Raw genomic sequence first — 19708 nt, 5'->3', positions numbered from 1 at the left:
GTAGAGCCGAAAGCAAAGCAGCAGACGATGATGTAAACTGAAAACGTTTTAATAACTTATCTGAGGGTACAGTATGATAGCTTGAAAGCATGCATGGTTAACATAGAAAAGTATGATAAATATATGATTCACATTGCAAGAAAACAACTCTAAATAATGATTTCGCAGCCCAGAATACGAGCATATAAGCCTGTTGATGGGTCGACAATTTACGAGCGTCCTTCTAATATTTACATACGATCTTTCGGAGAAAACCCAAAAACTTGGGCCCTAAAGCAATGTCAAACACAGCAGAAACATTCGTGGTAAAAGAAACTACAAGTCCTGGTTACTTTTTCCCTGGAATTCCTCTGAACTTAATGCAAAATATTCTAGCTTTCAAAGTAAGTATTTACATACAATCATGCCCATACCATTAGAATACCTTTTTGCATATCCTACGAGAGGCGGTCGACTTGAAAATCGAAATCTTTAGAGCGCTTACGCGAGCTGAAATTAGACTATTTCACATTCAGCTTCTGTTCCGAGAAGGCGCACGAAAATGACATAAGAGTAAATCGAGTTTACACGCCTGTCCGTACGTTTAGTTCCTTGTTCATTCGCGTGATAGAAAAATACATTGGCCACTATTAATCGGAGTACTGTAGAATACATACAAAGTTTTATTGCGGGCCTGTGATGTGACCGCCAACAATGTGCGGAGAAGAGACGTGTGGAGACGATACGTGAGGAGATGAAACATGAGGCGATCCAACATGTTGGTCGTCGGCTCCTCCAGTAACTGAAGCAGTCATTCGCTTTTCTTTCTGCCTTCTGTTACAGAACCACACTCGAACGACCTCTTTATCGAGCCCTAGGTTTTCTGCGAGCGTGCCGATTTCTTGCGCAGACGGTTTGGGATTTTTACAGAAGTGGTTCTCCAATGCACCCTTGACAGCCACCTCGATCGACGTTCTCTTCTTACGCTTCCGTCCCTGAGTCGCCAACTTGTCGATGCCGCTTGCTGCACCGTTGTTGTTATCAGCCTCCTCGAGCCACTTGGCGAGTAGGGGCTTGAGCTTACACATATTCTTAAAACTCAGTTGCAGAGCCTCGAAACGGCAAATGGTGGTTTGGCTAAACACGTTCCCGTACAGTGTCCCCAGCGCAAGGCCTACGTCCGCTTGCGTAAAGCCGAGCTTGATTCTACGCTGTTTGAACTCTTTGGCAAACTGTTCCAAGTCGTCTGAGGTAGGAGTGTCGTCTTGTGTTTCTAACTCTGGGTGAGCTACATGCGTCGCGTCTTGGCCGTTCGGATTTTCTCGAATCGTTTGCGGCGCCTGCGGGAATGCTCCTTGTAGCTGAACAGCTCCGTTTATCGAGGCGTACGATGGATGAGTCGCAGACACCGCTTGCATCGCGCCGCTGATGTGGATGCGAGTGTGATCGGGCGAGTGAGCCCCATGCGACGCAGCGCTGGGCCAACGTGCTTGGTCTAAAGGCATAACTGTGTGACCGCCAGGTCGATGATGGACGAGTGTTGCACCGGCAATCGTTGTTATTACCGGCGAGGTATCCTCTCTTAAGATTGGTTTAACTTCTTGTAAACTCACAGTGTTCGCTGGCCAACCAACAGCTCCTGTATGGTCTTGCACTACCCACTGGTGAGTAGCAAGGTGATTATTTCCTACTCGTTGGTCGTTCAGCGAAGCTACGCTGGCTGGAGTAAGATTCTCGTACTTTACAACAGTGTGTTCATTTTCTCGCACGTAAGCCATGGTGGTCGGGTGATTTTGAATGACTCGAGTTTCACTCTGCGTGGAGGCCGACCCGACCTGATTTGTGTATGGGTTCGTTTGCGCTTCCATTGTAACGAGCTTGGTTTAACTTGCGTTCAGCTAAACTCGGCTTTTTTGCCGCCAGCCTCATGAACGTGTCCAAAGATCTGTTGATTTCCTGGGAGCCCATTGGACAGCTCTGTGGTGAGTGACATTCTATTATTACTTAATTAATCATGATTCATAACCGCGCGCTTTGCCATTGGCTCATTGAGCACGAGCGAAACGGTCGTCAATAGCTACAATTCGGCGTGAAGAATATGCTAATTGTTATCAAGACGTTGTTTTTCATTGGATCGCTCCTCAATCCGCTCTTTTGTTCGCCTCGAAACCTCATTACCACAATTGCAAATGAGCTGAAAGCGTTTACAAAATATAATCACGCTGGGACAATGAAATATGCCTGCGTGTGTTCTAATATTAGAGCCTTTTGTTCCACTGGAACTGTGGAGGGCGGGAGAGCCTGAGGGGTGTCATCAATTCGTCGACAGATTGATATCCAAAGTGCCAAAGATCTTTCAGCCTTTGTTTTTTATTCCGCTGTTGACAGCTTAATTTCGAGAGGTTTAACAATCAGGTCGACTTCGGAAAGGTGAAGAAGATGTTTAGCCATATGTGAAACACGCAGCTTAAAATTTTAACACTTCCGTAACGTGGCCGCGCTGTCAGCGCCTCACTTTGCGGTTAGTTTTATTTATTAACCGTAAATGCTTTTTCGCTTCGATCGAGACAAGAGCCGTTTAGCGAGTGTGCGGCTAGAAAGCTAATATAACCACCAGCTGTTCTGGAAGGCAGGGCACTGATCAAAATAGCTAACCCAAAATCTTGATAGTGAGAGCCTTTTCCTTTTCTGCGCGCCACAAAAAGATGGCCCCTTGTTCAACCAGCTCATGAAAAATTTAAGTTTTTCCGCGCGCGAGAAGTATTGCTAAAACAAACATTAGCGAGCGTGGGATTGGAATGGATCTTGTGGGCTGTGCGCGCACGATCGATTCGGCCCTATCGCGCTCTTCATCTCGCCCTCTTGAGAATGGGAAAACTCCCTTTGTGAAACGCTATTCAGACAACGCTGTGCAGTGCGGATGGGCCTTAAGATTTCCTGTATGATAGCCATCACCGCATGCACCGATGTTTGCCCGATCGGCTCTTTCCTGTATGTTTATATATTTCACCGGCGGTTCTTTTTTAAGAGACTAGCGCTACGTTCCAGCCAATAGTTTGCTCAGATATTCCTGATGAATGCCAAAATAGCGCAAGAGATTTTAAGTGAATCCTGACGTCACAACACTCGGCGAACCTCACGATGCATGGCACAAAACTAAAGCTTTTTGAGCACGGACTGAAACGGCTCAGCACCGCAACCTCGTGAACAAAGAATTGCGAATTAGGCTCGGGGAAAACACAATTATCTCGTAAAAACCGAAAATCGAGTTGAGGCCACTTACGGGCGACAAGAAAAGCCTTGGCGACCTAAGAATCGGAAATATTTCTAAGACCACCTGTAATTAAATTGTCCACAACAGCGCAACTGCGTAATGATGTTTGGTTGCTTTCGCACGTGACGAATTCCCCTCGCGCGCGAACTGCTCCTTCGCAAGAAATTTTTCCTGACTCGCGGAGGTTTGTTTACTCCGACGAAAAGAAAGATTCATAATTTCAATTAAAGTGTTTACCGTCATGAAAGAAAAATCTGTATGAAGCCATAAAAGAGACCTGGAGGACAAAGGAAGTTCGTTTAAGCCTTTTACAATGCCAACGATACGAAACCTATAAATGAATTCTGTTGTTCGCTGCCTTGAGGCCTCGACGCAATACAAAGTTCAAATTATCTTGCCAAAAACGACGTTTTTCCGTTGCACTTTCGATGGATAGGCTGGGAAAAACAATACGTTTGTCCGCCATGGTTACTTTGGAATGAAAACGCTACTGTTACGAATCTTTTCCTACTATTTAAGAGTTAACTAGCACAACGCCCTTGTGAAAACAAAGCAAGTGAATAAACTAAGCACTGAACCTCACAAAGAATCGCATGATTTCGCAGCTTAAAAACCCAAGAAACCGACAGAAACTGCAACATGTAAGCGAAACCACCGAAGAGAGCCTAGCTAAGACATCTTGTTTACCTCGAACAAGTAAATTCGCCCGCTTTCACGAACAGTACCACATCGAAGGCCATTAAAATTTCAACTAGCAAAATTGATATGAAATGCGTGTACTTACGAAGACGAGCAATCTCGCTTTTATCGTCTGCCCTTCGTTGATTGAGTTCAACCGTCAACACCACAATCCAAAAGCTTAATCCCAAGCAACTTTTGCCCTGGTCGACAAACTTTCCCGCACGACTTCGCCGCACCACAAACAATAGTGGACCAAGCGGGTTTCACAGTCATACATAACAAGAAGGAAGCGAAATGTTTTGCAATTCACATTCGCAAAGAAATTAGCATCTATACATATACATGGTTGTACGTAAATACTTGAGGAGTGTTTAAGTTTATATTTGAACGGCCGATCAGTAGGTCGCTGAATCCGACTTTAGAGCGGTCGGGATTTTGTAGAAGAAAAGGGTTTATAAAAAAAATGCGGAACGAAGGCAAGCTCAGTTCACGACATGTTGCGTTAAGTTGAAGTACTGAAGCGAACAAGAGTTTCCGAACAAAACCCAATATTACCATGATTCTCCATTGTTTTAGGTTAAAAAGCGAGTTTATGACTTCAGACTTTTTATAGGCGGTCGTAGCAGTCCGTTGGAACACTTTGGTTCCGTTGCAGTTGTTGAACTCAAGAAAACTGAAAGACGGTGACATGCTCAAGTTTAAGAATGACATTTCAGCAGTCTGAAGCAGAAGTTTCCTTATTAAACTTGAATTCTTTGTTATTACACTTGCGTCATTTGAACTTAGTCTGTTTTGTCGGTTATACGCGCACGATAGAAGCTTTCAAAAGAATTGTGGTGTTGTGGCAGAACAAACGGTTCTCGACTGAATTTCTTTCATCGGTGAACTAGTGTGGACCTATCCGCCATTGTGTTTAACAGTTTGCTGAAAGAAAACAATAATAACAGGGAAAATAATTAAAATTACTTGTATCTTTGGCTTCAGTCATGATAAATATTACAATTACTGAAAGTGAGATCGTTTAGAATAGCTTTAGTGCATGAATTTAAGGAGAAAAGTTGGGAAGGTTCGAATTAACGATAAGATCAATATTTTTGAGCCTATGATCTCTGTGATCTTTGCAGGTTTTTTTCAGTTTTTCAGTTTGCGGATTAGAGATGTAAGTCGTTCCTTAGAGACGGTTAAGTTTCACACACAATTTGTGAAAATTCTTGTTCAATGGAAGTGTAAAACTGATAAATACTATACGTTTGATGCTGTATCACTTAGTTATGTTAATGGCTTTCATTTTGGCATCATCCTAAAAACGTATTGTGCATTTTAAGATAAGAAAAAAAAAAACTATGGACAAATTAACTGTGCACAAAAAAGGACGGACGTTAAATTATAAAGTAAAAAAATAGGAGTGGGTGTATCTTTAATTTATCAAGCAAACGACCATTTTAAACAAGGAGCCGCCAAATAAAAATTCCCCGCCGCGCAGGTTGCACAACTCAAAGATTCACCGGGCTCCAACCACAGTGAATCGGTAAACATAAAAAAGAGGAAAAGTCATTTCTGATTTAATGAATTTCCTAACTTTCGTCTCCGGAGATGGCCGCAAATCTCCCGAAACAGGCCGCCAAGTTCTAGACAATTCGACGTCAGTTCTAAGATTGCAAGCTCTCGTGCCCAGCAAGAGCGCATTCACAAAACAACGTCGTTTCTTTTCTTTTGCGAAGAACGACAGGCAGTGGGAAAACACCGTCTGTTAATTCAAACGGTAAAGTAATTTGCTTGACTTAACGATGATAGGAGAGAAAAAAGAGAGATATTTAACACCATGAATTAAAGACCTTTCTTGATGGCACGTGTCGATGTTCTACCGTTTGCGCTCTTTTCGTTTCATATTCGCGCGCTTAAAAAACTCGTAAAATCGACATTTAAATCTCAATTTCTGATAGCCCAGTCGTGTCAAAATGTCAAAAACACGTGGGTTGGCTTAAAGTTTCGATTCGCAAAGTTAAAAGCCTGTTCAACTCGGGAAACAATCAGTGTCCGCGAAGGAAAGGTCAGTATTGATTTCAGCGCTTTTAGAGAGCGGTATCCATTGATTTGTCAAGCCGAGGCCAGAAAGTGAGAACTTTTAAACACAACTTGTCATTTGCTTCACAGGTGGTCACGGGTGGTCGGTTGCTTGACAAACAAAACGAAATTGAATGACAACGCGAACACAGGAACTAAATACGACAGCAAACATCGCTCACAGAAAAAAATGCGTGTTTAATTAGCAGGCTTTCGCTAAAGACCCCTAATACGTGTTTGATAGAACTGGAAGTGTAGTGTTTCGCGTCCGTGAGATCCACTTAAAAAGCATATTTCATTTCACTAATGCAAGCATTAAACTGTTTAGGGGCAGGCAAAGTTAATTCAATGGCTGGCTGCGCGCCGGTTTGATTAACATAATGTACTTTTATTTCGAAATATAACCCTGGTGATATTTTCGTGCAGTCATATCAGGGAAAAAATATTTAAACACTTTGTCAGTGTTCCAAGTTGGCTTTGCTTGCTTGCTTCAGTAAACAAAAGCCCCAAAGAAAAATTAATGTTTGAGCACCGAAATGCGTTAAAATGATCCTATACAAATAAAGAACCTTTTACTGTGTAGAATTCTATGCAAGCAGAGCCTATCTTAAGCGAAATTTAATACTAAAATTACGATAGGGTTCATTGCTGAAACTGCGGACTGATTCACTTGGCAATTAATAAGAAATACTTTCGGAACCGGCTAATTTGGAAAAGGCGTCACTCTTATCTTAGTGTAGTTTAGCCGTCTTTAATTAAACAAACTAAACCACTTATGGTACAATATTGCAGCATGTTCGAGCAAAAAAAAAGACTTAATTATAGCATACGGTATATATGACTGCACGTTCTATACACGAAAGTTATTCTCCATTCTCTCTCAGTATTAATACTCTAAGTTCTGGCTTGTAACTTAACCCTACAGGTCTTTACAGCTTTCGTTTGGATAATTTGTCAATATCAGGGGTTTAATTTTCATCCAAAGACTAAATCCACAACCACCTTGTACAGCTGGCGTAACACTACCACATGAAAATACTGCTGAACATCTTCCTTTTGAATGATCACTCACTAGGGTTTCAAATACAGACTTTTATTTAGATCCACCTTGTACAGCATAATAAACAGTACCACATGAATGTACTGCTCAGTAGCTTTCATTTAAATGGGGTTTCATCCACAAACTTAAAAGTAAAAATCACCTTGTACAGCATGATAAACAGTACCACATGAAAGCCCTGCTCAGTAGCTTTCATTTGAATGGTCTCTCACTAGGGTTTTATCCACAAACTTTAAATTTAAATCCACCTTGTACAGCATAATAAACAGTACCACATGAAAGTACTGCTCAGTAGCTTTCATTTAAATGGGGTTTCATCCACAAACTTAAAAGTAAAAATCACCTTGTACAGCATGATAAACAGTACCACATGAAAGCCCTGCTCAGTAGCTTTCATTTGAATGGTCACACACTAGGGTTTTATACACAGACTTAAAAGTAAAAATCACTTTGTACTGCACAATAAACAGTACCACATGAAAGTACTGCTAAATAGCTTTTATTTGAATGGTCACACACTAGGGTTCCTTAGTTTCTCTAGGGTTTCATCCACGGACTCTTAATCAGACCTAGCTTGTACAGCACAACAAACAGCAACTCATGAAAGCACTGCTTTCAAATTCACGCACTATCACCGTACAAATGCACGAAGTCCACTGAAAAGAACTACAAAATCACCTTCTTCGAGCTGCAAAAAGGGAAAACACTTGGAATAGAGCCTTTCATTTCTAAATAAGGAAATGATTTTCTTTAGTAAAAAACACCAAAGAAGTGATAAAAATGAAGACTGAGTGCAAAGGATAACATTTTGAAATGGACCGATAGTTCTGTGCCTGCTTAGAGTAAAGACTGCTTTATACACTCACGTGGAAAAGAAACTAGATTGCGTGACGAGCCCAGCGAGGCTACTCTAGTCACGCCTATTTTCTAGTAGTCACTTGTTGTGCTGTCGTGACTGCCGTACACCTTTGCTGAACAGAACTGAAAGAAAAATCACTTCATTTCTCCTTTTTACAGCCATACCCTTGTTTTCGAATCCACTAACAGCACAAGAGAGGATCCAAAAAATATCAGAGTCCACATAAGCTAAATGACATCCACAGTTCCAAAATAGGACAGGAAACACAACTCAAGAGCTACGCAAGACAAACATGCACGAGGCACACCTAAACCAAATATAGTTCCAGTGCTGATAAAACTGCTGTCGATAAAACTGAAAGAGAATTTATACAGTGGCTATCTCGATCCATGTAATATGTCTATCAGTGTCAGGACTATCCTCTACTTGAATAACTAAAGACAGTATTCATTTCGGAGAGGAATATGGTAGATGTTCCTTATAAAAATTACGCGAATATACCTATTCCATGTTCCATTTTAGTTGCTGACGACGGCTAAGAAATAACTCATGCACCGAGGCACTACACTGTTCATTTAAAAAAAAAAAACATTTAGGTAAACTTCCCTGCCGTTTCCGTTGTAGTTTGCTGATCTGAAGCTCACCAACTAGATATCCGCCAACTTCTGATATTTCACTTGAAAACTCTGCTCGTTTTAACTTTATTTTCTCATAAATATAACGCAATCACTGACTATTACTGACATTATTCAATCAGGCAATTCTATCCACTATTACATTTGGCATAATTTTACATTGTAAACGTTGCGTATCACGTCGCTCTCTTACAAAGCGGAATTCATCACTTTACACGCAAGAATCAAATCACAACTGCACATTTTATGGAATGCGATCCGTCATCAGTCAGTCTCATTTGGTTAACAATAAGTTCAAAGTAAAATAATTTTATTTCAGTTTGCGTTGGTTTTTCTTTTGATCGAGAACATGTCTGAGCTGGCTGTCTAGATATCAACGAGCTACAGCTGAAATAAGCCCGGAATGTTAATGAACTAAATTGATTTACTACAGATAAATGCAACAGTATACAGTTGTAATGACAGAACTACTTCCGTGCAAAATAACTCCAGGGTGATCCTCAATTAGCGGTTCACTACGGCTATCAATCAAAACTCGACTGAGAAAAGTAAAAGAGCCGATTGGCCGATGATCAGATATGATAGAAAAAGAGAAGTCTGAAAAATTGCATGCCTACACGGTTGACATGAATAACTGAAGTATAAAACGCAAGACAATTCTAATCAATTGTTTCTATCTAAGATTTCTCTCTCACTTGCTTTGGTTAAGATAAAAATTCAGTATACCAGATGTATGTATTGAATCGGAAAACACAAATACACGAAACACTGAACTGAATTTCATGCAGGAACTTTTTTTCTCAGTTGTCGTCGAGAAAAATTCAGCAGCGCCATTTAACAAAATACAAGGTGGACAACGACGGAACAAACACGGCAGATTAAGAAGAGCGCTGCAGATTATTAACAAAAACCCGTTACTATTTCCCTTAGCAGAAATAACAACAGCCCACTTGTAATACTTGTGGAATGATTTTTGACCAGCGACAATGTTCTGTTATTGTGGATTTACCCTGCGGGGCACGTGGCTTTACGGTATTCCCGCGCGGCAAAACGTGTGTTGCAAGCGCGAAGCTCGAGTAACATGAGACCGAGGCGTTTCTCACAAGCATGGTAAAAGTGTGTAGGATTTGGGTTTTTGAGGTCATCGTCGGTGGGACGATCCTCTTCTTATTGTTCAAACAGCGGCGTGTGACAAAGAAGTTAAAAATATTAATAAAAATAAAAATACCCTTTGGTATTCAATTCGGAATCTTCACAGTTCTCCGTAGCGCCAAGATTTCTGACTGATGTCTATGATCTGGATTAATCCCAGATAATATCTGGGCACTCTTCATGTCAACAAGTGGAAAACACTGTAGCCGCAACAGGCTTTCATGATCTAGATTCTTATCTGAAGATTGTACCCATAGCATGTGCTCTGAAACGATACCTAACGATATAACGAAACTTGGCTTCGTTTCGTTCAAAATTCCTTGTTACACAATCTAGACACATCTTTTTACCTTATAGCACAAACGACAGCTCAATTTCGTCTTTAAATCTTATACTATGAAGTAAAATATTTGACACTGATCTTCGCGGTCTCAGTCTGACGTTGGCCCATTTCATTTTGAAAGACCAATTACTTCAGTTTTTGGGAGCAACATTCTTTAACAATGCACAGCAGTTTAAGGCGATATTTCCAAAGGTCTATCCACTGCAGTCAAAAATTTCGCTAGGAGAAGAACGCCCTAGCTAAGAAGGCATGGAATTCAGTGTTAAGAAAACAATTACTCTATTTCGGTCCACGTCCGGTTCAAGTGCGTGTTTGTAAATGCATTTATAAAACTGCTTTGTAGGTTAGCTAGAATTTAGGAATGTAACAGTACGCTCCCTCAGTCAGGGATTAGATTTCCGTCACCTTGAAACTCAGCGCCGGATTCAACACGTCAAACAAAACAAAAGGAAATCTCTTCGTGCATTTTCAATCTCGCGCCTATATTGCGGCAATTTAGCGCCAATTAGTACCTTAATCGAGATCAATGGGCGCGTTGACAGATTCGGACCGCCTGGTATAAGCGTTCAGTCAAGCGATGAAAGGTTGGAGAATGATTTTATCACCGCACGCTCCTCTGTTTCCTTGTTGATACCTTGGAATGTTTACTTTACCTTCAAAACGTTGCTCGGGTTAATTGAATAATTTTACCAGCTGTGTACGCACCCGCAACTAATTAATCGAGCCACGTGGAGACAGATTGGAGCACTTTCAATTAAAATATCGAGTCGACGCGTGAAAGGGAGTTGTTAAAACAACACGCGCGTCATTTTTCCTGAGCAAACTGAGAATTCCAACAAAGCCATTATCTTCCGGTCCGCACAAGCAAATATGATTTTAAATGTACATTGCCACCCGAGATTGTTGTCTCAGGGTAAATGTTTTTCGTCTAAAACTACTTTGCCATATGTGATTTTGCGACCGACGGAAAGAAAGTAAATCCCTCAACAAAAGAAAAGCAAACAACCTATTTAACGCAAAGAAACAGGCTTGGCCGGGAATATTAACACCTTCTGCCTTCCGCAACCTGACTCCTGCGGTTTTGGGCCACACATTAGGCTGATTTAGCAAGAGAACGGGAACGTCACTTGACGACGGCGCGCGCAGTACAAATACCCAAATATGGTCAAATTCCGCGCGCCCTGCAGTCGTCATCTGACCATATTTGGATGTTTGTACTGCGCGCGCCGTCGTCAAGTGACGTTCCCGTTCTCTTGCTAAATCAGCCTAATGAGCGCGCGTTCTTCATGGAACAGTACAAAACAAAGGATTAAGATCTGTTTTTACCACGGAAAACTCACAAACATTAAAAATCTCACGCTTTGCTCACCACATTTTTTTAAAAAAAAAAACTTTATGGACAAAAATCTTCAGACAACTACAACTTTTTTTTTTGGCTAAAAGAATCTTTTAAGAACGCTGCACATCAAGGCTGAGAAAGGCCAAAAACGTAACCGTGACGACATACGTATCTGAGCGAACTAAAATGCCTGAAATTTGAGCAAGAATTGAATTGTTAAAAAAAAAAATACATGTGCAATATGAACAAAATGATCAACATTTGTTCACATCCAAACTAACACCATCACGTCACAGTAACACAAACATTCGTGAACATACCTACATACATGTACAATTTAAAAGCTTTTAGGAGCAATTTACCTCGATAGATCTTCAGCTTGTGTTAAAAAAAAAACTGACAAAATGAGGGTCAACTTAAAAACAGGCATTTCAGGTTTAACTTAAAAATCATGCAAAACTTTATCAGCATTCAGCCTCAGCGCAAAACTTAAGACGTACTTTAACAGCTTTAATTAGAATTCCTAAGCAGGGAATTAACTCTAAAGATAACTATCGCTTGCGGTCATAATGTCGAATTCAATTCATGCTGAAAAAAAGATGCTTGCTTAATTTGCAAATTGCGAAAAAATGAGATACAAGCAACAGAGTGCATTTTGTTAATAATTCAACTACGAATTCTGGACGACACCCAAGCTTATAGTATTGCTAAAAGAAACAACTGAGACAATTAGTCTCACTCTTTGCTTAATATCACCTTTTTGCTGTCTGTCATATTTTTAGGGTTTGGAGCAATTTTTAATGAAGTTTTTACCTTTGGATGAGTTAGTGTAATAAGAAATAAAAGAGTTGGAACTTCCAACAGCTTATGGGCAAATTATTTTCCATGGAAGATAAAATGTTCAACATGTTGCAAGTATTATGTGTTGGTTCATATAAGGATGCTCACTATCCACAAGGGCTTCTCATTAGTTAGAATGGCATTGGAGATTTAGGTAAAAAAAAAAAAAAGAAACAGCAAGAAATACTGCAAATCCACATAATTAAAATTAAGTAATTGTATGAATCTGAGTGCAAATTTATAAAAATTTATGCTGCTGATGATATTTAAAACTTCCCTCAAACGTGCATTGAGCCTTTAGGGGAGAGTGATTTGAAAGAATTTTCACGTTTCACGAGCAGCATAAATCCTTAATTGCTCGCGTTTTCATATGATGACTAATTTATCACATGACTGAGAAAATTATGATTTCACCTGTATTAGTTTATACTGTGGTGCAAATTAAGTATTAAATTTAACGATAAATTTGATGGCTCTTAGCAGATCAAAATGCAGTAATTTTCTCAGTCAAATAATAAAGCTTGTTATCAAGTCACAAACTAACTAACTGACAGATGGAAGGACAGACGGACGGATGGATGAACGGATGGACAGATGGACGGACGAACAGATGGATGGACAAGATGGACAGAAGGAAAGAGGGGTGGACTAACTAACTTCGCTATCAATTTAAATAACCTACTAACCATAGGTTGGTCAACACAGGCCCAGCTGCATTTGACCATTGCACTGAATGTCTCCAGCATGTAAGACTCCACTGCCTAGAAAGTCAGAAAATTCAATCTAAATTCCAGCATGCCTTTCATCAAACAATCTGACAGGTAGCTATCAGATTTGTGATATTGGGTGGCCACATACCTGGGTAAAAGAATCAGATGAAACAACTGTCAGTCACTGATGACAATGGCAGCCAGAGTTTGAAACCAGAAAATAATTTGACTTTGTCAGTGATCAGGACAAGTGATTCTGATTGGCCGCTATAACTAAATGTTAAATCACCTGGGGCTGACAAGACGGCCGACAATAAGGCCAGAACCTGCAATGGAGACGCTTGGTTGATCGAAGGCACCATGTCACAGATGGCCATGCAATGAATGAACAGATTGCTGGCCTTAGCCGCCACCACAATGTTGCCTGCTATGAAACAACCTTGTGCAGCCTGTATCATACACCTCAGGAAACTGGGAGTGAACTGAACGCTTGCAGGCGCTCCCAATATCATGACATTTTCAAACCTACGGAGGACAAAGAATACACTATGACCATGAATCAATGCACTGGAAATGAATTGGAAAGATTATTGCTTATAACACATTGTAGTTAACTATGCTGTAACTGTAGCCTGCAGTGCAGGCATTTTCTATGTGTTCACAAATTAGCGGTATTAGCTCGCGATCAAGTAGATTCGCCGCCATGTTGGTTTAGAGGGCTCCCCCATTACTCCTCTTTCAGCCTCACCCCCACTCCCTAGGATGCCTTTTCATCTCTCCCCAAGCCTCTTCCGAGTTTGAATCCAAGATGGCGCTTGCTTGGTCAAAATGCGCTCGCTCGCCAAAATACGCCTGCATTTCAGGCTACTACAACTGCATATAACATGAGGAAGCCTAAGAAAACTAAGACCTAGGACCCCATCTTAGTGTTTGCACTAGAGAAACTAAGACCCCAACATAAACCAATGTAAACCATCAAATTATGGGTTACATCACATTTTAACGCTGTGTAAAGGTTTGCTTGCGTAGGGACAGAAAAGGACAGTTGTGTGACAGAACAGGATGCTAAGGGTATCTTTGCAAATCTTGAACTAATGCTTTACAGCTGTTATAAATAATGCTTGACTCTGACATTCGGCAAAGCATCTTTGCTAAGAAATTGCTCTGAATTGAGGTGGCCTCAACTAAAAGCCTGATGGTTTCTAGAGGTCACCTCGCCTCACAATAAAACATTTATAAATACTGTATATTAAGTAGAAAGGCAAATAAACAGAATGAATGTGGTCACTCACGGGAGGTTAAAAACAAAAGAAAATTTCCAACTTTTAGCTCTAAAAGTGGAGGTGGAAGCTTGTGAGAGGTGGTTGCCTTACAAGAGGTTCCAAATATAATGCTGTGACTGGGAAACTTTTGGTACTTTGGAAAAAAAAAACGATCGCTGAGGAGAGGTGGTCACTTAGGAGAGGTGGTTGCAACCAGGGATTTGAATGTTTTTACTGAAATAAATAGTTTAGGGTTTATCTCTGTAGAGTGCTGTTATGTCATTATTTTGTTATTTCACCACCTAGTAGAATTTCAAGAAATTTATTAATAAGTCATGTTAGCATGAAAGTTCCATGTCACGTGGTGGCATGATGTGTAACAAAGCAACATCAAACAACCTTTAGTCCCTACACAAGGAAACCTTTACATGGCATTAAAATGTCATGTACCCAATAATTCAACGGTTTACATCATTTTACGCCCAGAGTACAAAAATTAAGAGGAGTCTTAGGTCTTCGGTCTTAAGTCTTTGGTCAGGTTTTGTGACTCCCATATCCATAGTAAGAAAGTTATAACAAGTAGCAAGTAATCAATAGGTAGTCAGTTAGCCTAATTGTTAATTGATCATCAATAAACCAATGACTCATTCAACAGTTTTTATATCTCCTTGTTCTTAATATGTAAACAAGTCTCTTACCTGATATGAAAATTAATTCATTACTTTTGTTTTTAATTTGGAAGCGGCCCATAATTTTGTCATAACCCTTCCAGAATTCAAGTATAGGGCAAGAATTTATGCACGAGAATAGTGGTAGTTAAGTAGTGTCATAGATTAAGTAATTAATGAGTAACCAGCAAGTAATCAATTAGAAATCAATAAGTTTACCATTAATGAATGACGATTGACATCAACAAGTTATCAATGATAGATAAGTAATCACAGGGCCACATCATTAATTTTTGCTTTCAATTAGTCATCGATTATTCATTAACCAAAAACCAATTCATTGATCATCAGCTTTTTTTTTAATCAATGGCAGACAGAAAAATCAGCTGATTATTATTCAAGATTTCGCATCGATTACTCCTTGATGTCATAAATCATCAATTGATTACCTGCCGTACATGTGAGAGTACAGTGTATGTTCCTTGCCCACATCAAAGCACATAATGACTCCGGCCAGGGCTCTAGCAAGGAGATCTTGACCCCAAATTCAATATAATAAGCGCTCACATGAACTTTCCCTCTATGTTTTCGTGTCAAGAAAGCCGCGAAAGCTGCCAACTTACTTTTACCGCTGACCACAATGTAGCGTTGGATGATTCAACTCGCAAGGATACACGGGAAGCGATCTCTTTCCTTCTCATCGCCATCATGGTTAGTATCGCAAATCCGAAGTCGAATCTTGTATCCAACTCATCTGTGACAATCACGCTGTTTTTCGTTGAATAAAACTAAACCGATGGGAGTAGTGATCTTTAAACTGTTGCACTGTTGTGTTATTTTTAGGCTCGTGGTCCGAAGAAGCATTTAAAGCGCTTAAATGCACCGCATCATTGGATGCTTGATAAGTTGTCTGGTAATTTTGTAAGTACGCCTGCTAAAATACGTTTATGTGTAGATGGGGTTTATGCGAAACCTTTTGAACAGTGATCTGGTATTTGGGTTAATCTAGATTTAAATGAGAGATCTAAGTATTCAAATCTAACAGGTTGCATATGTATCTGCAAGTCTGAATTGAAGTTGTGGTTTGCAAGTTAAAATTGAAAATCATGATAAAAGATTGAGCTTGAAAAACGTGAATATTAGCTGTATACTTCTGCTCGCCTAAATCGACATCTCGCTGAAGGAACTGTTGGCATTTTGTATATCTCAGCATTGAAAACTAAAATTTAATCTGATAATCATTGAAGTGAAACGGCCAGCTTCTACTTACAAGTATGGCCTTACAAGGTCGTCTTGATTCAAGTCCATGGATAACACACGAGAAAATTGCCATAAAAAATTTACTGAGCCGTGCTTTCATGCATACTGTTTAGAAAATTGAACTGTGTTTGTAACTTAAATATGTTGATAAAAGCCATTGTTGTAACAATCTTAGCATTCTAAAGCAACACTTTCTTGTGGAACTGTTTTTCAAATGTAGAAGGTCATTCTTTCAAAGTCAGCAGATCAAACCCCAACATGACTGCATTAAGGAAGCTACATTTTAGGCCTTTCATATTGGTGTTGTTTTGAACATGTTAGGAAATAAAATTTGGAGATTAGTTTTAAATTTGATAATCTTAGCATAAAAGATTAAACTGATAGTAGCTTCATTTGAAATCCAACAAATGTAAATATTTTTCTTTCCAGGCACCACGTCCATCTGCTGGTCCCCATAAGTTGCGCGAGTGTTTGCCATTGATTGTTTTCCTCAGGAATCGCCTCAAGTATGCCCTGACTTATGATGAGGTGAAAAAGATTCTTAAGCAGAGGTTGATTAAGGTTGATGGAAAAGTCAGGACTGATGTTACGTACCCTGCTGGTTTCATGGGTAAGGGATTTGTTTGTACTTTCAATCCTTAGAAGATTACTCTTATAACACAACCATTTCTATCCTGGGGGTTTCATTAAGGGCTGGGCACCCGGCAAATTGACCGGCTGTGAAGATGATTTTACCTGCCTGGTCTGTCTGGTCATCTTAAGGGAAGGGTTTTCTTATAAAGAAGCTCAGTTCAAATGGTTTTCCCCACCTGTGAAAACCAGTTGCCCCTCTGCTCAATACCTTAATGAAACCCCTGCTATCCCCTCAAAAGAAAAGTCTGAGATTCAAGCCAGTGAAATGTGGAATTACAGAGATCTGTGTAGCATGGTTAATTGGTTACTACTCGATCACAATTTTTAAATGCCAGTAGCAATCATTTGCACACTGTATGAATCTCTGTGAAGTCAAGGTGCAGTGGCCTAATTGTTAGTGTGACAGGCCCCCTGATCAAGTGGCCCAGGCTTGCAGCACAGGCTTGAGCCCTGGCCGGGATGCTTGTGTTGTGTATTTGGGCCTCCCTCATAGGGACCTCAATCTATTAGGGAAACCTCATAGAAAGGAATCTGCAGGGGAAGTAGCAATACCTCATTCACTGACAAATCTATTTCCAACTAGGCATGTTGAAAGGTCAATTTATAAATTAAATCTGAGTGTATTGACATTGATAAATTTATCCCAAACCAAACTTGAAAGGGAATAATATTTTCTTCATTGCTGCACATCATTTTAGAAACATTTTACAAAATCTAAAAATATGCCTTACATTGTTTTGTTTGTCCTAGATGTCGTCTCCATTGAAAAGACTGGCGAGAACTTCCGTCTTCTATACGATGTGAAAGGCCGCTTCACCGTACACCGCATCACTGGCGAAGAAGCCAAAGTAAGTTACAAGTGAAGCTGTAACCAAACTAACCGTAGAAAATTTGTATCCCAGTTTTGCAACCCTTTTTCTGCTTTGAAAGTCTGTCAAGTTGTAGAAAAAGTCAAAATACTGAGTAGCTGTTGTTACATTTATCAGCAGTTCAAGATACAAACAAGGTGAAGGGGGCAATTCTGCTTTACATTCACCGTTTCACCTTGGGTTTATCCCTTTTGCAGTAAAAGAATATTTCACCACAGATTCCACTGCAATAACAACCATTGTACAATTGGAATAATTGTTTCTCCTTACTTGCTGTGTGTGAAAAGCTTTGTACCAGTAATATTTGACTGTAATCATTTTGCTATTTTGATCTTGTAAAGTTATTTTCTCTGAATGTGTGGCATACACAGTACAGTTGAATCCCGCTATAATGAACTCTCAGGGGAAATGAAATAGCAGATGTTTGAAATAGTTTTGAATTCAAAGTAATGTAGTTCGAATTAGTGGTCTTCAACTCTATTGCCTTTATACCATGTTTCTTTGCATCCTTGTACACACCTGTACTGTTCTTGAGGGCAATGGGTAACTCTACTAATATGTTTCTTATTAACTATTTCCATTTTGTAGTACAAGCTTGGTCAAGTGCGACGTGTAGCCACTGGTGCTAAGGGTATCCCTTACCTTGTTACTCATGATGGTCGTACCATCCGCTATCCTGACCCACTCATTGCTGTCCATGACACTGTGGTGTTGGAGATCAAGACTGGCAAGATCATTGATTTCATCAAGTTTGACACAGGAAATCTTGCTATGGTTGTTGGTGGCCGCAACATGGGTCGTGTTGGAATTGTTACCCATCGTGAGAGACATGCAGGTAGGTCGCAGCAGTGCTGTCCCTCTCAACAGGTTATAGATATCAAACAGCTGTAGTGTTCTGCTTAACATACCACTGCAGGCTAACTTTCATAAACCCAAAACAGTTACTGTTTCATCCAGTTGACTGTTAAGCAAATTTATAACGAAGAATGAAAACTGGTGTGTTTGTATGTAAGGTATTCTCACTCTATTTTGAATACTGTGGTCAGTTTGACTTAAAATTGCATTGGTGGACTTTTCTTGGTCAGAAAGAGTTCATGTGAGGGGCAGCCTTCTCTCAAAGGGATTTTTAGGATCAGTTCCTGCCTGTCTGATCATAAAATCTGAAAGAAGAGTTTTAATGAGGGGACCATTTCTCAAACAGTGATATTGTGTTGTTGAAAATTCTAACTATATATGCTCATGTTTAGGTTCATTTGACATTGTTCATGTGAAGGACAACACAGGCCATCAATTTGCCACAAGAATCAGCAACATTTTCATCATTGGCAAGACGAACAAGTCACATGTGTCCCTTCCCAAGGGTAAGGGTGTCAGGCTTACTATTGCTGAGGAGCGAGACAGAAGGCTGCAGGAGAAGGCCAAAATGAGCTCCATGTAAATTGCAACAGAAGGACCATTAATAAAAGTTCAGAATTACATCACATGACTGACTTGCATTCTGTTATATAGTTGTGTTTAGAAGGGGGGTGCAGGGGCAGTAATTTATGTAATTTGCATACTTTGGTACCAGTTTTTAGGGATTCTTGTATCCTTGACACGTCACTTGGTCATGGCAATGGACTCTTCATTTGTAAAAAGCAGCGGAATTGTTGTTTATTTCTTGCTACCAACTCTCAGCAAACTGACCACGTAGCCTCATAGTGCACACTTTTGTGATCAGCTCACTGCTGAATGTTAAAATGAGATTCACAGGATTGTCCTGGTGTCAAAATAGTGCTTGGGTAAAAGTATGCTGACAATGCTTTGAAAGTGTACAGTTCTTACATCCATCTTTCTTTGGACACTCTCCTTCAAGAGAAAGATAGAAATGTGGAAACTGTTAGAACTTTGAATGCACACAACAACATCCTCCTTAAGGTGATTCCCTAGTAAAAGAACCCGCCATAGATTTCCGATGAAACTTGGTATGCTGTTGTTACAGGACAAGGAGATATTAAAAACGTAGTAAAAAGAGGGGGTCACCGTGCTTGTTTTCACGCCACAATGCTGACAAATAGGGTTATTTAGGTGACTTTTGGTT

At 40.0% G+C, this 19708-nt stretch overlaps 2 protein-coding genes across 3 annotated transcripts; one reads left to right on the top strand and one right to left on the bottom strand.

Moving 5' to 3' along the window:
• Positions 1 to 33: 33 nt before the first annotated feature.
• Positions 34 to 15412, bottom strand: LOC145480630 (POU domain, class 3, transcription factor 4-like). 2 transcript variants are annotated; one of them, XM_081458905.1, is made up of 4 exons: positions 15316 to 15412; positions 13226 to 13461; positions 12913 to 13084; positions 34 to 4858 (listed from the first exon to the last, which is right to left on the bottom strand). In XM_081458905.1, exon 4 carries the CDS (start codon positions 1845 to 1847, stop codon positions 663 to 665), a length of 1185 nt encoding a protein of 394 aa, XP_081315031.1. In that variant the 5' UTR covers positions 1848 to 4858; positions 12913 to 13084; positions 13226 to 13461; positions 15316 to 15412; the 3' UTR covers positions 34 to 662. The 2 variants fall into 2 exon arrangements, with proteins under 2 accessions (XP_081315031.1, XP_081315030.1); XM_081458904.1 differs by having other exon boundaries at positions 12913 to 13461.
• A 6-nt stretch (positions 15413 to 15418) lies between these two features.
• LOC145480631 (small ribosomal subunit protein eS4-like) lies at positions 15419 to 19133 on the top strand. Its single transcript, XM_081458907.1, has 6 exons — positions 15419 to 15577; positions 15710 to 15787; positions 16556 to 16736; positions 17510 to 17607; positions 18217 to 18463; positions 18876 to 19133. The coding sequence occupies exons 1-6, from the start codon at positions 15434 to 15436 to the stop codon at positions 19064 to 19066; spliced, it is 939 nt and encodes a 312-aa protein (XP_081315033.1). The 5' UTR covers positions 15419 to 15433; the 3' UTR covers positions 19067 to 19133.
• The last annotated feature ends 575 nt before the right edge of the window (positions 19134 to 19708 follow it).

Source organism: Orbicella franksi, chromosome 3, assembly GCF_964199315.1.
Source record: "Orbicella franksi chromosome 3, jaOrbFran1.1, whole genome shotgun sequence".
In the NCBI taxonomy this organism is placed as follows: Eukaryota; Metazoa; Cnidaria; class Anthozoa; order Scleractinia; family Merulinidae; genus Orbicella; species Orbicella franksi.
The sequence above is the reverse complement of the archived record's forward strand: the minus strand, read 5'-3'. Positions and strand labels throughout refer to the sequence as shown.